This window comes from Cebidichthys violaceus, unplaced genomic scaffold, assembly GCF_023349555.1.
Source record: "Cebidichthys violaceus isolate CVI_PGR_0920_01 unplaced genomic scaffold, fCebVio1.0.p SCAF_12, whole genome shotgun sequence".
NCBI classification, from domain to species: domain Eukaryota; kingdom Metazoa; phylum Chordata; class Actinopteri; order Perciformes; family Stichaeidae; genus Cebidichthys; species Cebidichthys violaceus.
In genome coordinates, this window is record NW_027176285.1 from 8,129,125 (window position 1) to 8,141,069 (window position 11,945).

At 41.0% G+C, this 11,945-nt stretch overlaps 4 protein-coding genes across 4 annotated transcripts; 2 read left to right on the top strand and 2 right to left on the bottom strand.

Moving 5' to 3' along the window:
* Nucleotides 1-77: 77 nt before the first annotated feature.
* On the bottom strand, nucleotides 78-2,514 carry iscub (iron-sulfur cluster assembly enzyme b). The gene is made up of 5 exons (XM_068706123.1): nucleotides 2,357-2,514; nucleotides 1,285-1,398; nucleotides 1,014-1,124; nucleotides 782-860; nucleotides 78-685 (listed from the first exon to the last, which is right to left on the bottom strand). Exons 1-5 carry the CDS (start codon nucleotides 2,456-2,458, stop codon nucleotides 594-596), a joined length of 498 nt encoding a protein of 165 aa, XP_068562224.1. The 5' UTR covers nucleotides 2,459-2,514; the 3' UTR covers nucleotides 78-593.
* A 1,582-nt stretch (nucleotides 2,515-4,096) lies between these two features.
* On the top strand, nucleotides 4,097-5,896 carry LOC137869030 (chemerin-like receptor 1). Its single transcript, XM_068706121.1, has 2 exons — nucleotides 4,097-4,177; nucleotides 4,296-5,896. The coding sequence occupies exon 2, from the start codon at nucleotides 4,310-4,312 to the stop codon at nucleotides 5,318-5,320; it is 1,011 nt and encodes a 336-aa protein (XP_068562222.1). The 5' UTR covers nucleotides 4,097-4,177; nucleotides 4,296-4,309; the 3' UTR covers nucleotides 5,321-5,896.
* A 253-nt stretch (nucleotides 5,897-6,149) lies between these two features.
* On the top strand, nucleotides 6,150-9,102 carry rnf185 (ring finger protein 185). The gene is made up of 6 exons (XM_068706125.1): nucleotides 6,150-6,728; nucleotides 7,119-7,137; nucleotides 7,244-7,356; nucleotides 7,474-7,528; nucleotides 7,828-7,945; nucleotides 8,031-9,102. The coding sequence occupies exons 1-6, from the start codon at nucleotides 6,550-6,552 to the stop codon at nucleotides 8,126-8,128; spliced, it is 582 nt and encodes a 193-aa protein (XP_068562226.1). The 5' UTR covers nucleotides 6,150-6,549; the 3' UTR covers nucleotides 8,129-9,102.
* Nucleotides 9,103-9,286: 184 nt separating this feature from the next.
* LOC137869033 (uncharacterized) lies at nucleotides 9,287-11,531 on the bottom strand. The gene is made up of 2 exons (XM_068706124.1): nucleotides 11,383-11,531; nucleotides 9,287-10,045 (listed from the first exon to the last, which is right to left on the bottom strand). Exons 1-2 carry the CDS (start codon nucleotides 11,510-11,512, stop codon nucleotides 9,342-9,344), a joined length of 834 nt encoding a protein of 277 aa, XP_068562225.1. The 5' UTR covers nucleotides 11,513-11,531; the 3' UTR covers nucleotides 9,287-9,341.
* Between the last annotated feature and the right edge of the window lie 414 nt (nucleotides 11,532-11,945).

Consider the following 11,945-nt stretch of genomic DNA (forward strand, 5'->3'; position numbering starts at 1 on the left):
CAGCACCTTTGCTTTACGGATCAGTATTTGCATGGTTAAGATTAGTAAAAGTATAGAAAACCACAGACTGAGAAAGGTTTTGGTTTCAGAATGCTTTTATTGAATACCGTCAAGGAAGTATTACTAAATAATCATAAATTACACTTAAAACCAGTGGACCCTTTCATTGTTTCAAGCCACTTTGTTTCATTGCATATCAAAAGTTCAGTGCTTAGGGTGCAGATGGGACACAGCCTTTAGCTTTAATCCCTGTCTCCATCACACCACAAACTAAACACTCCCCAAGCACAAAATCTTAAAATATAACACAATCTTAAAAATAAGGCTCACCTTTGTACCAACAGCCCAAACAGTGCTTATTGTGCGTTTACGTGACAGGCTAAGAAGACACAGTATGCAGGGTTTAAAGGACCACAGACTAATACAGAAAGCCTGGTGTGACACTGAGGGATGACGATGGTGTACTGGTCATCAACATACTAGGTGTGCCTCATCGATACTGCAGGAAAGTGAGGATTCTGGACTACTGTTACTTCTCCTCTTGACAGCAGGACGCAAACAGTGGCGCCCGGCTCAGAGTGAGCGCGCTCTGTTTAACTGCTGGCTCTGACTGCCTCCTGCTGGTCATCTTGTTGCTTCAGGCGATAGTCAGCCAGGGCAGCCTTGATGGCATCCTCTGCAAGCACTGATGAGAAACGATTAGATCCGTTAAATATACATGCATGAGTGGAGCAGTTTGAAAAGGAAGAACATCATTAAAAAAAAATCCCTAATAACTTACTGGAGCAGTGAAGTTTAACTGGTGGCAGACAGAGTTCTTTGGCAATGTCCGTGTTCTTTATTTGCAAAGCTTCGTCCACCTGGAGAAAAAAAGCACACAGCTAGAGTAACCACAAAACCTTTTTCAGTAAATGATCAAATATGAGCAGAGCAGAATGAATAAGAATAGGAAGAGCAACACATGACACACTCCAAGAGGCAGAGAAAGAAGTTTCTGTAGTGCGTTAACTCACAGATTTGCCCTTCACCCACTCAGTGGCCAAAGAGCTGGAGGCAATAGCAGAGCCACAGCCAAACGTTTTGAACCTGGCATCCACAATCTTCCCCTGGCCGTCCACCTCAATCTGTCAAAATGAAAGTTTTACTCAAATGCCCAAAGGGAAATAACTGCTTCATGGCAATGCTGAACTATAACACTTTTTAACTTTGTTATTATCATTCAGTCTTAATGACTCTGTGCGTATAAAAAGGGTGTAATCCATCTGTGCTTAGCAACAAACATACCTGGAGCTTCATTACATCGCCACAGGCTGGAGCGCCCACCAAACCGGTCCCAACATTCTTGGAGCGTTTGTCCAACGTGCCAACATTTCTTGGGTTCTCATAATGATCCACCACCTTCAGAGAGGAAATAAAGGAAATACTATGTTAGGAAAAAAAAAAGTCAAAGTGGGCTAAATGCCACCATACTGAAATAAATGTGATGACGTAAAACAACTACAACAACTATTCTACTACAATCAGAAAGAGTCTTGAGCATCACTGTTATACAACTGTAAGTATTCACCGTTACGCAAGAGACATTGAAATAAACAGATTAGGACAGGATTTCATTGTCAACTAAATCAACTCCTGCATCCTGCATCCTCCCCCCCTTATTCCTGCTGAGTCATTCTGACTTAAACAATATGAAGTGGCTGAGCTTGTATCACAAACCATCCTATAAGGAATACATTTCATACACATTTTAGGAATTATAGTATGTTTGATCTCAAAAGTAAGTGATACATATATTGTGGATCTTTCAGCTTTTTAAACGAATTCTACGGTGTAGAATAAAAGAAACCTCTATGATCTTACAGGTGAATATGGATGTTGTGTTTAGATGCTGCAACCTCAAGATGAAGATACACTTTTCATACAGGTACACAAACAGGTTTATATCACACGCTTAAAGCGTATTAATCGGATGTGATTCAAGTATTAAAGCTGTGGCAATGGCCACCCCGAGGGGCAGATTAGTGACGTCTTCAAATTTACTGACCAGCAGGAATGACACAACTTATGCTAACTAATGTTACCTAAAATGCTAGCGTTTCATAACTGCCTATCTTAACCCCTGACACCAGAGTGATGTAACCTTGTGTATTTGTACATACAACATACATATAGAAAACTAGCCACATGGTTAACCAGCTCCACTTAATTAACTACCTTAGCCATGTCGCCACTCTTAAATACTCCTGATACTCTTATTAAGCTAGAACTACTTGAAGCTAATGTTTGTAAACATTAGCCAAACAGCAGCTAGCACGCGGTGACCCCGGTAACGCTGGAGCAGACTAAACGTGTTTACCTTCTTGTGGTAGCAGCACTGGGTGATGAACTCTGGAGCAGAGAACCTCCTGGTGAGGAAAGCCAGAGGACTGAGACACTTGTTAGCCACGGTACTCGCCATGTTGACGGTCAAGGGGAATGGCGCAGTTCGATAGAGGGGAGATATAGCGATGCGTCGAGACCGAAACGTCACTGTAAGGGGAGGGGCGAAACCAATCACATCTGCGCATGTCCAGTGTACGCGCAACAGTGGAGGGTAAACATATTTTTCTAATATAGTACCCCCATGGTGCACAGTCATTAACCCAATTAGAAAATATTATATTTCAAGTTAGGTTGCAACCAAGTATTTGTTTGATTCATCAATTAGTAAAAAATATCTCAAAATTACCCAACATAACCACCCAGAGCCCAAGGTGACATCTTCAAATGCCTTAAGCAGTATACATTACATTATAATTATTAAGGTAGGCCTTGTACAAATACCTGAAAATGTTACCTAGTACAGTACTTGGTCAAACGCACTGCAATGTAGCCAATGTTCACCACGGTGATCTTAAAAACTTCAAATGAAAGCAGAGGGCATATGGTAACATAACAACACAGCATTATGATATTCAGATTACAAAGTAGACCATTCTGCATGACAAGTACCTTTACTTTAGATACTTTTATTACAGCGTTAATAATTCTGTATTTTATTTAGATCAAACTGAGAATGCAGGACTTTTACTACATTATGGTATTTGTACCATAGTAACAGATCCGAATACTCTTCTGCCACTGCTAAAAAGTCATATATGAAACAAATGGACGTCAGAAAATTAGTATTGACTGTTTTTATGAAAACAAAAACCCACAGATTTGCTAGTTCCTTGCCTTGTGGTTAGTCTTTGACTGAAAAATTATTTACTCAGCTTTTTTTCTGTTACATAACTGCATCATATGATTTTTAGGGAACTGTATTTACAACAACACTGTCGTAATGTGACATGAAAGGTTTGATTGAAGATCTAAAAATCTGCAAGGCATAAATTTCTCTCTCTTCCTGCCATTTGTTGTACTGGCTTTCTTAATTGTCTAATAGACATCGGTTGTTAATATGCTGCTAGTAAAGATAAAAGAGGTGCATTACTATTATTAGTAGTTATGTATAATATGCATTCTTAAGTGAGAAAGATTAGAGATGTTTATCTTCACAAATGATCAATTTAGCTTTAAAAGCAAGCAGGGAACAGATGTGTGCTATATTTTAAGTGCACTGTCGCTATCACATACATTTGTTTTAATTGTGATTTCTTAGCATGGGTACATTTGATGATGTGGTATTTTCAGGATGGAGTGTATGATGTTTTTATATTTCACTTTTTATAGAGATCTATAGTAAAAAAAAAGTATTCTCTTTGAGTTACAACAAAAGATTTAACTGCCTTAAAGTTTTGTACATTTCTGGTAAAATGCTGTGGGCACACCCTTGGTTCAGTGATGTCAGCTGGTGGTTTTGTCTCTTGCTGTGGTTGCGTGAAGGGTATCTCCTTTGATATATTGCAACAGATTACTTAAAGGCTGTTGTAAGACTTTTATTATAACTTGCTGTGGTTGTTTTGACCTCTGTGATTAAGTTAAACCACTTAAACAGCTGAAAATGGTCTCACCCAAAAGAAATAAAATGTGTTTTTAGTAAGTGGGAGGAGGGCAGATTCTCACTTGTTCCATGACATATCAATTCGGATTCTGCTTTCGTCAGTAACACTGCCCAGGAAACAGAAGTGAGAAGTTGCATACAGCAGGAAGGGAAGGACAGCACTTTAAAGTAATTGCTTCTGCTTCGAGACATAACGTGAGTACATGAGTACATTTTATATAAAAAAGTATATTTTCTCGATGACAATTGTGAACTGTTGTGATCATCTATGTGAAAATATTTGTAAATAAAGATATTGTGCCTCATATTTCAGGAAAAGTAACCAGCATGGATGTGGATTATATCGAATATGGTGATTACACTCCAGACAATGAAACTGAGAACAACAACACAACTGAACTAAATTTTGGAAGTTCAAAGTCTTCTTTGTCTCATGTTCTGGTAGCAGTCAATATCTTTATATCGGTTATTGGCCTTGGAGGAAATTCATTAGTGATATGGATTTGTCTATGGAAAATGAAAAGAACCGTCACCGCCACCTGGTACCTCAGTGTGGCCATTTCAGACTTTTTGTTTTGTGCCTTTTTGCCCCTGGAAGTATTCTACATGATCACCTCACACTGGCCGTTCGGACTGGTATTGTGCAAGGTCACCTCCTCTGCCCTCTTTCTCAACATGTACAGCTATGTGTTTCTGTTGGTTCTGATCAGCGCTGATCGCTGTATCATGATTTCTTTTCCCGTGTGGTCACATAACCACCGGACGGTGCAAAAAGCAATTGGAGTTGTCGTCCTCATGTGGGTCCTTTCTGCACTCCTAACACTGCCCTCGCTGATCTTCAGACAAACTACGGTTCGTGGCTCAGTCACTCAGTGCTACACCAGTTACATGGGCCATTCCAGACACAAGGCGGTGGTCCTGACTCGATTCATCTGCGGATTCCTGATTCCTTTCCTAGTGATTGTGTTCTGCAGTTTGGTGCTCTGTGTGAAGCTGAGACGTTTGACCATCAAGTCAACAAAGCCTTACAAAGTCATGGCGGCGCTCATCTTGTCATTTTTCATCTGCTGGGTCCCCTATCATAGCTTTGTTCTTTCGGAGTCAGATTTGAAGAACCACAGCGTGGAAGTACTTGAAACTGGCCTGAAGGTGGGGACCACCCTGGCCGCAGCAAACAGCTTCATATCCCCAGTTCTCTATGTGTTCATTGGTAAAGACTTTAAACGAATTCTAAAGCGGTCTTTGACATCAGGGATAGAGGAAGCAATGGCGGAGGATTTCCGGACAGGTGGTCTCAATCACTCAAAGTCTAAGTCAATGGATATTATCAAAAATTAAGTTGAAACCTTTGTCATCAATGACAAGGAGTATTTCACAGTACAGAACAGGATTAGAGAGTGGGTGATGTTGACAAAATCATATGTCATGGCATGTTTTACCTGTGTATACTGTATATTCATCTATCAATGATTTACTGGACTGTGACTCTGTTGGTCAATGATAGATTAGCCACAGACATAATCATACATTTTTTGTTTGTCTTTGGATTGTTTCTATGAGTGTGAATGAATTGCTTGTTTATTGTTATGTTTGCAAGCCAGCTTTCTTCAAATTGCCTCTTGTAGGACAAGTAAAGCATACTCTTTTGAATTAAATGTAATTAATCTTTTACAATGTATTAGAATTTGGTTGTTTAGAGACGGTGAACTAAAACACAGTCACAACATCCCAACACTGGAATAAAGAAATACCTGTATTCCTAATCTTGTAATTAGTAATTGATGCATATTTACATGCAACTTTCAAAAGAAAGTAAACAAATGAATGATGTACTTACTCTGTTGTAACTTTATTCTTCTCTGTATATTCTGTCAATGTAAAACTTTCCATTGAATAAATAGCCCTACAAACAGACAGGAGGCTACTGTTGTATTTTATTATTGTACTTGTTTTATTTTAAGCAAATTAACTATATCAAACATGCTCTTATTAAATGTCTAGATTAAAATGAGAAAAAATATATGTGAACGAAGTAGCTCATTCATGGCCTAAAATTTTTAATAAATACTGATGTTTGATTGGTGGATCCCCTTTAGTGGGCACCTGATAGGCCTGACTGAGGGCAACGGAACACCAGGCACCGTTGTCGCCCCGCCCCCTGCCTTCCCCCAGGATGTACTACCGGTTAACGCTGTGCTGCGGATGTGTGATGCAACCAAACGTCGCAACTTCTCGCTACAAGTTTTTGATTTTCAGTTAGAAAACCACGTTTGGAACGACACTTTGGATTAGCAATTTTGTATTTGCTGTTTGTCACTTTGTATTCGGCTAATCTGTCTGACAATAACACAGTTGTTGTTCCTCCGTCTTACTCGCTTGCTAACGTTAGCAACTCTAGCGTTAGCTAGCAGCTGTTGGATTTGATTTCACTCCTTTTTTAAAAATAAGTATTTGTAATACGCTGAGTCTCCCATCGTCTACTCTCTGTTAGTTATAAACCCCCAAACACTGGGCCTCCCTATGTACTTATTTTGAAGCGCTGGGTTCCCCCCACCATCTATTTTTAAATGGCCACGGCTGCCCCCCCACCAGCCCCGGGCTCTACTGCGGCCACTGAAAACACAAGTCCCGGATCCAGCAGCTCGACTCCGGCCGACAGTGGCAACCAGGACAGCACGTTCGAGTGTAATATATGTTTGGACACCGCTAAGGATGCAGTGATAAGCCTGTGTGGACACCTCTTCTGGTAAGAAAGCATTATAATCCAACTTAGTCACGGCATTGAGTAAATCAGGTCCAACCATCAGGCATGGCATAAGAGTGCTTCTCTAGAATCAATGCAATGTTTGTTTTCACTAATTATTACAGGAGAGAGACAATGTAGTTCTTCATTTTCATAGAGAAGTTAAAACCTCTTGACGGGAAGCCATTTTTCTTCCTTTTTCTTTAGAAGCTGTGCTCACCCTCAACTTTCACTAGTCAAGTGATGCTTTGTTTTCATTCTTGAACACGTGATACATGGGTGCCATTTTTTTTCAGTAAATGTATATTTTGCACAGCCGGATTGTTCTGGGACTTAGACAATGTTTTACTAATCAAACCTCTTTTATTTTACTTTGCACCTCCTCTCCATCAGTTGGCCTTGCTTGCATCAGGTAAGCTGAACCCAACTTCTGTTTTCACATGACACGCATTCTTATTGATGGTTTTTAAACTGAAGCAGACAGGTCAGGTCTTAAGTGTCTCTATGTCTTCATGCAGTGGTTGGAGACCAGACCCAACAGACAAGTATGTCCCGTGTGTAAAGCGGGCATCAGCCGAGACAAAGTAATCCCCTTATACGGACGAGGAAGCACAGGTCAACAAGACCCCAGGTGGGTACTTTAGTGACTCTAAACTTAATATATTATGTAATCACAACACACGTAATATCTAACTGTTATGAATGCATAAATGCATGGCTTTTTACAAAATGTGGTTTTGTATTACAGAGAAAGAACCCCTCCTCGACCACAAGGACAAAGGCCTGAGCCAGAAAACCGTGGTGTAAGTACTTTGTACAAATATACTTAAATCGTAAAAAGTAGTCAGCTGTATGCAGTCTTGAGTGTCAGCTGTTAAGTGACATGCGTTCATGATGAAACCGTTACCTAGGATGTTGGTGCTGCAGAGCAAATGTGTTTTATCCATTAACAAAAGGAACATTTCCCTCTGGGATTTATTAGATGCTAAGCGCTGATGTGTGCAGACGTCTCTTGAGAATGATCACAAATTTCCCCGGCTGTTGCGTCACATCTCACTCACTCACACGTCTTTGTGTTAATGATGAAATGCATGTTCCGCAGGGCTTCCAAGGGTTTGGCTTCGGGGATGGGGGTTTCCAAATGTCCTTTGGAATCGGCGCCTTTCCATTTGGTATTTTTGCGACGGCTTTTAACATCAACGATGGCAGACCACCTCCAGGTATTTTCTGTTTTACACGTTTCACCATCGTCTCTCTTTTATCAACAATATATTAAATAACCTGTTTAAACAATTTCCCAAACAGCAGCTCCGGGGACACCGCAGCACACGGATGAACAGTTTCTGTCTCGACTCTTCCTATTTGTCGCTCTGGTCATTATGTTTTGGCTGCTGATTGCATAAACGCACGGAAAGACTTCTTGGGACAACCCAAATAATTTGACAGAGATGCAACTTTACAGCACATTATCACGGTTTGCACCAATGAGATTCTGCTTCCTTTCTGGGAACTAGATTCATTTTATTTCTTTTCTTGACACAGAGCCATGTTAGAGTTTAATGAAGCCGGTTTCTCCAAAATAAAGATTTTGGTTAATCCCAAGATAACAACTTTCAAAGTGAACCACATGAACTTGGGTGCCTCAAGTTTTGATTCATTAACACAGTTGCTTTAAAAAGCAGCACACTCAAATGACCAGCTAAACTCCACCAGCTACTGGCTTCAAACTTCATGCTGCTCATTACAAAATGTCTGTCTCTCTGTTGTTGTTTTGATCACACATACAGGATGTTCAGGTCTCTTTATGAGTATTGTTTTGGTACCGTCGCTGTATTTATACTCTGCTAAACAAAAGAAGACCAACCGGTGCTCTGTGCTCATCAATTTGGATTTCCAAACCCATATGTCGTATATGGTCATTTCCTTTTAGCCTGTATTTATAATTATTTGTATTTGTTGCAAAGCATCTCACCGAGTTACTCTGAATACGAGCGTGTGACTCCTCCATGTTGACTCTCTGATCACTAATGTACTAAGAATTTAGTTTTTAATCCAGATCCACCTGATCTTACAAATTTACACATCAAAAATTACCAAAATCAAAATAATATTGTGGAATCAAAACAATGTCTCTTTATTTTTAGTTCAGATTAAAAATAAATGTGTTGATGCATGTCAGCAGTTAATTTATGAAACGGTGTTCCTTTGACCATTTTCAATTCTTTTTTTTGCTCTGTTAATGTAATTAAATGTAAAAATACTATAGATTATTACAGAATAATTACTTAAATGAAGATGTTTCAATGTGAAACCACTTTTCTAAATGTGAATTCACTTTATTGACAGTAAAGCTATGTAAATAAAGATGTTAATCATAGTCTGTTGTCCTATTAATGTGTAAATATGTTCGGGCTTCCTTTTCTCACGAGCCTTACTCATTTAAATATGCAAATCAAGACGCTGGTTAGTTATTCTTCATTGTTAGGATTTCACATTCAAAAAGGATGTACTTCAGACTCAACCACTGTGTGCAGTAAAAAAAAAGAGAATATTTCTGGTCATTTTGTGGAAGAGGTTTTTATAAAGCGCGATAAAGTATAAAATAGTCCGTTTGGCCTAGTCCTGCGCTGATGGCTCCGTCTGTTTCTCTTGAGATGCGGGCTGTGTAACGTTGAACTCTGCCTCATACATGATCTGCTGGATCTTTATTTTCGTCTCGCACCTTTTCTGCGGCGCAAGTCGCTTCAGAGCGGGGACAAAGCTCAGCAGAAACAGTTCGTCCTCGTCCCGCGGCCTGTTGGGAAAGGAAGCGCCATTGTCTTTAACCAGCCACTTCGTGGGAGACGGTGCACTTTGAGAAGAAGACAGTGAAGGAGACTCTTGCATCAGGCGCCGTTTTCGTCCAGCTTTGCTGATGGCCGTGATCTGTGGGCTCGATGGCATCTTGGCCAGAAGGGACATCTGTGTGTCTAGAGACATCGAAGGGCTCTGCGTCACGAACGCTACCTGGGGCTTGATGTCGGGTTGACTCACGGGGGCCTTCGTGGCCGACTGCGGCGTCTTGACCGCCTCAGATGACGTGGTCTCTCCCTCAACGCTGCCGGATTCGTTGTCGGGATTATCGTGGTCATCGTCGTTGTTACCGCAGATGTCTGCCAGTCCACTTCTCGATCCAGTGAAGGGGGCGATAAAATTCATTAGTTGTCTATATTTCCATCTGCTTTGCATGATCTCTCCTTGTTTCTTGCTTTTGATCTCCATTCGGACTTCCTTCAAGTACCGGTCTCTCATGTTCTTCCATTTTCTTTTACACTCCTCGGCTGGAAAAGTGAAATATCGGAGTGTTAGGAGCAAGACATCTCAAAAAGATGCAATGAACATGGAAAGTCAGCAACATAGGCATCCACCAAAATGAGAACATTTACCATAGTTTTTTAAACGATTACAATTAAAATATGTCCCCCCTAAAATACATTCTCAAACATGTTGTGCAGATGAGCAGTCTGCTGCACAGATGTTAGATGGGAGCAGACACTGAAATGGCTCGTGAGAAACGTGTTCTGCTGATTAATTGTTCTGTCGATACAATTTTAGAAAGGAGTGGGAAATGCCTGTGACGTTCCTGAAGCCCAAGATGACATATTTAGTTGGCTTGTTTTGGTCCAAAACCCAAATATTTTTTATTTACTATACAAGATCAAAAATCCCTCCAACAGGAGTTGAAGCATTGGAATGTTGTGTTTTTGATGATTATATACTGTGCTATTTGGCTTAGACTAAACTCATCATTTAGTTGAATTGATGCCTCTTTATATACTCTTTATATAGATATGTGCCATATACAATTTGTTGGATTGTATTATATTATATGGGTGTATTGTATCTGATTAAGGGGCCAGGGAGTGTATTGGCTAATACATGAAACATTAAATAGGGTATAAAAAAATATAGCAAAGACACAACTTTATCAAAGTAAAAATGTAAATACATTATTTCGTATAAGTCTGTATAAAGTCACATAAAGAAAGGCTCGAGGTAATTATCTTAATGTGTGACTTGTCTGGAGGTCACTGTTAGTTCATCCGCGTCATATGCTGCCTTGTCATATTTCACCATGGCTCCATGCATCTGAATATATGTCAGGCGGGGGGCTGGCTCTGACTCTGACATGTTTTATCTTTTAACATTCCGTGGTCGCTTCCACGAGACTTCGACAAGCTTCCAGTTTTTATGGAGCTCGTGGCGCTTACGAGCGACTCGGAAAGCACGCGGCTCGGTAAACGCATCTAGTCCGTGACGCTGCGCATGTTTCCTCCTCCGCCGTGCCGTGTTGGACACGCGGCCGGCGGCGCAGTGGCAGAGCTGGACCGTTCCGTGCCGTTCGGTGCAGCGCGGCCTACAGCGTGCGAGCTGCGGCTGCTACCGCTAGCACGGTGCGCGCGGCTGCATCTTCACCACCAGGCTGTACTCGTGCGGATACCAAAAAACAACAACAAAAAAACCCTCAAATCGCCTGTAAGACATGATTAAAATACCTCTAACTCCCAGACACACATGATGGTTTGTTATGTATGCGTGTTTAATCGTCCGCAACAGCGTCGGCTAGGAAATAACTGGCTGTAAAGTTGTGATAAACAAAAAACAATCAGATACTCACATGGGAGACCCAGTATGATACTGATGCGTCTCCACGCATTCACCCGACTTTCCGTGCAGCGGTAATTCGGCAAAGTGACATTGTACAGCTCTGGGTAATTAAATACGGCCAATATTAACTTATCGTCCATTTTGCCCCAGTGTTGTGTCTGTGCGCGGACGCGGAAGCGGCAGTCTTCTCCCGCCTTTTCCGCCCAGCTGCTGCCTCGACGCGAGTTATCGCGAGTGGCGGGCTGCCTGCCGCGCTGTGTCGCTCCGCCGTTCAACGGTGGGCATTGTAGTCTTTTGTCGCAGGGGGGCGCACGACTCTGTATCGGCCTCATTTGCTGCTCTTTGCCATTACAACGCAGGTACAGGACAGGGGGCATTTCAGCTTTTGGAGGCAGCACCCTGGGGCGCAAACATAAACATCTTTTTTTCTGTATGACGTATCTAAAATGTTTTGCGTTGTTAAAATATTTTGATTACTGTCATGATCCTTGTCTCCTCTGAAAGGTAGGCGTAACTGTTTGCAGTTTAATTAATAATTAATAAGTCACATCTATAGCCTAAATTTCCTACATT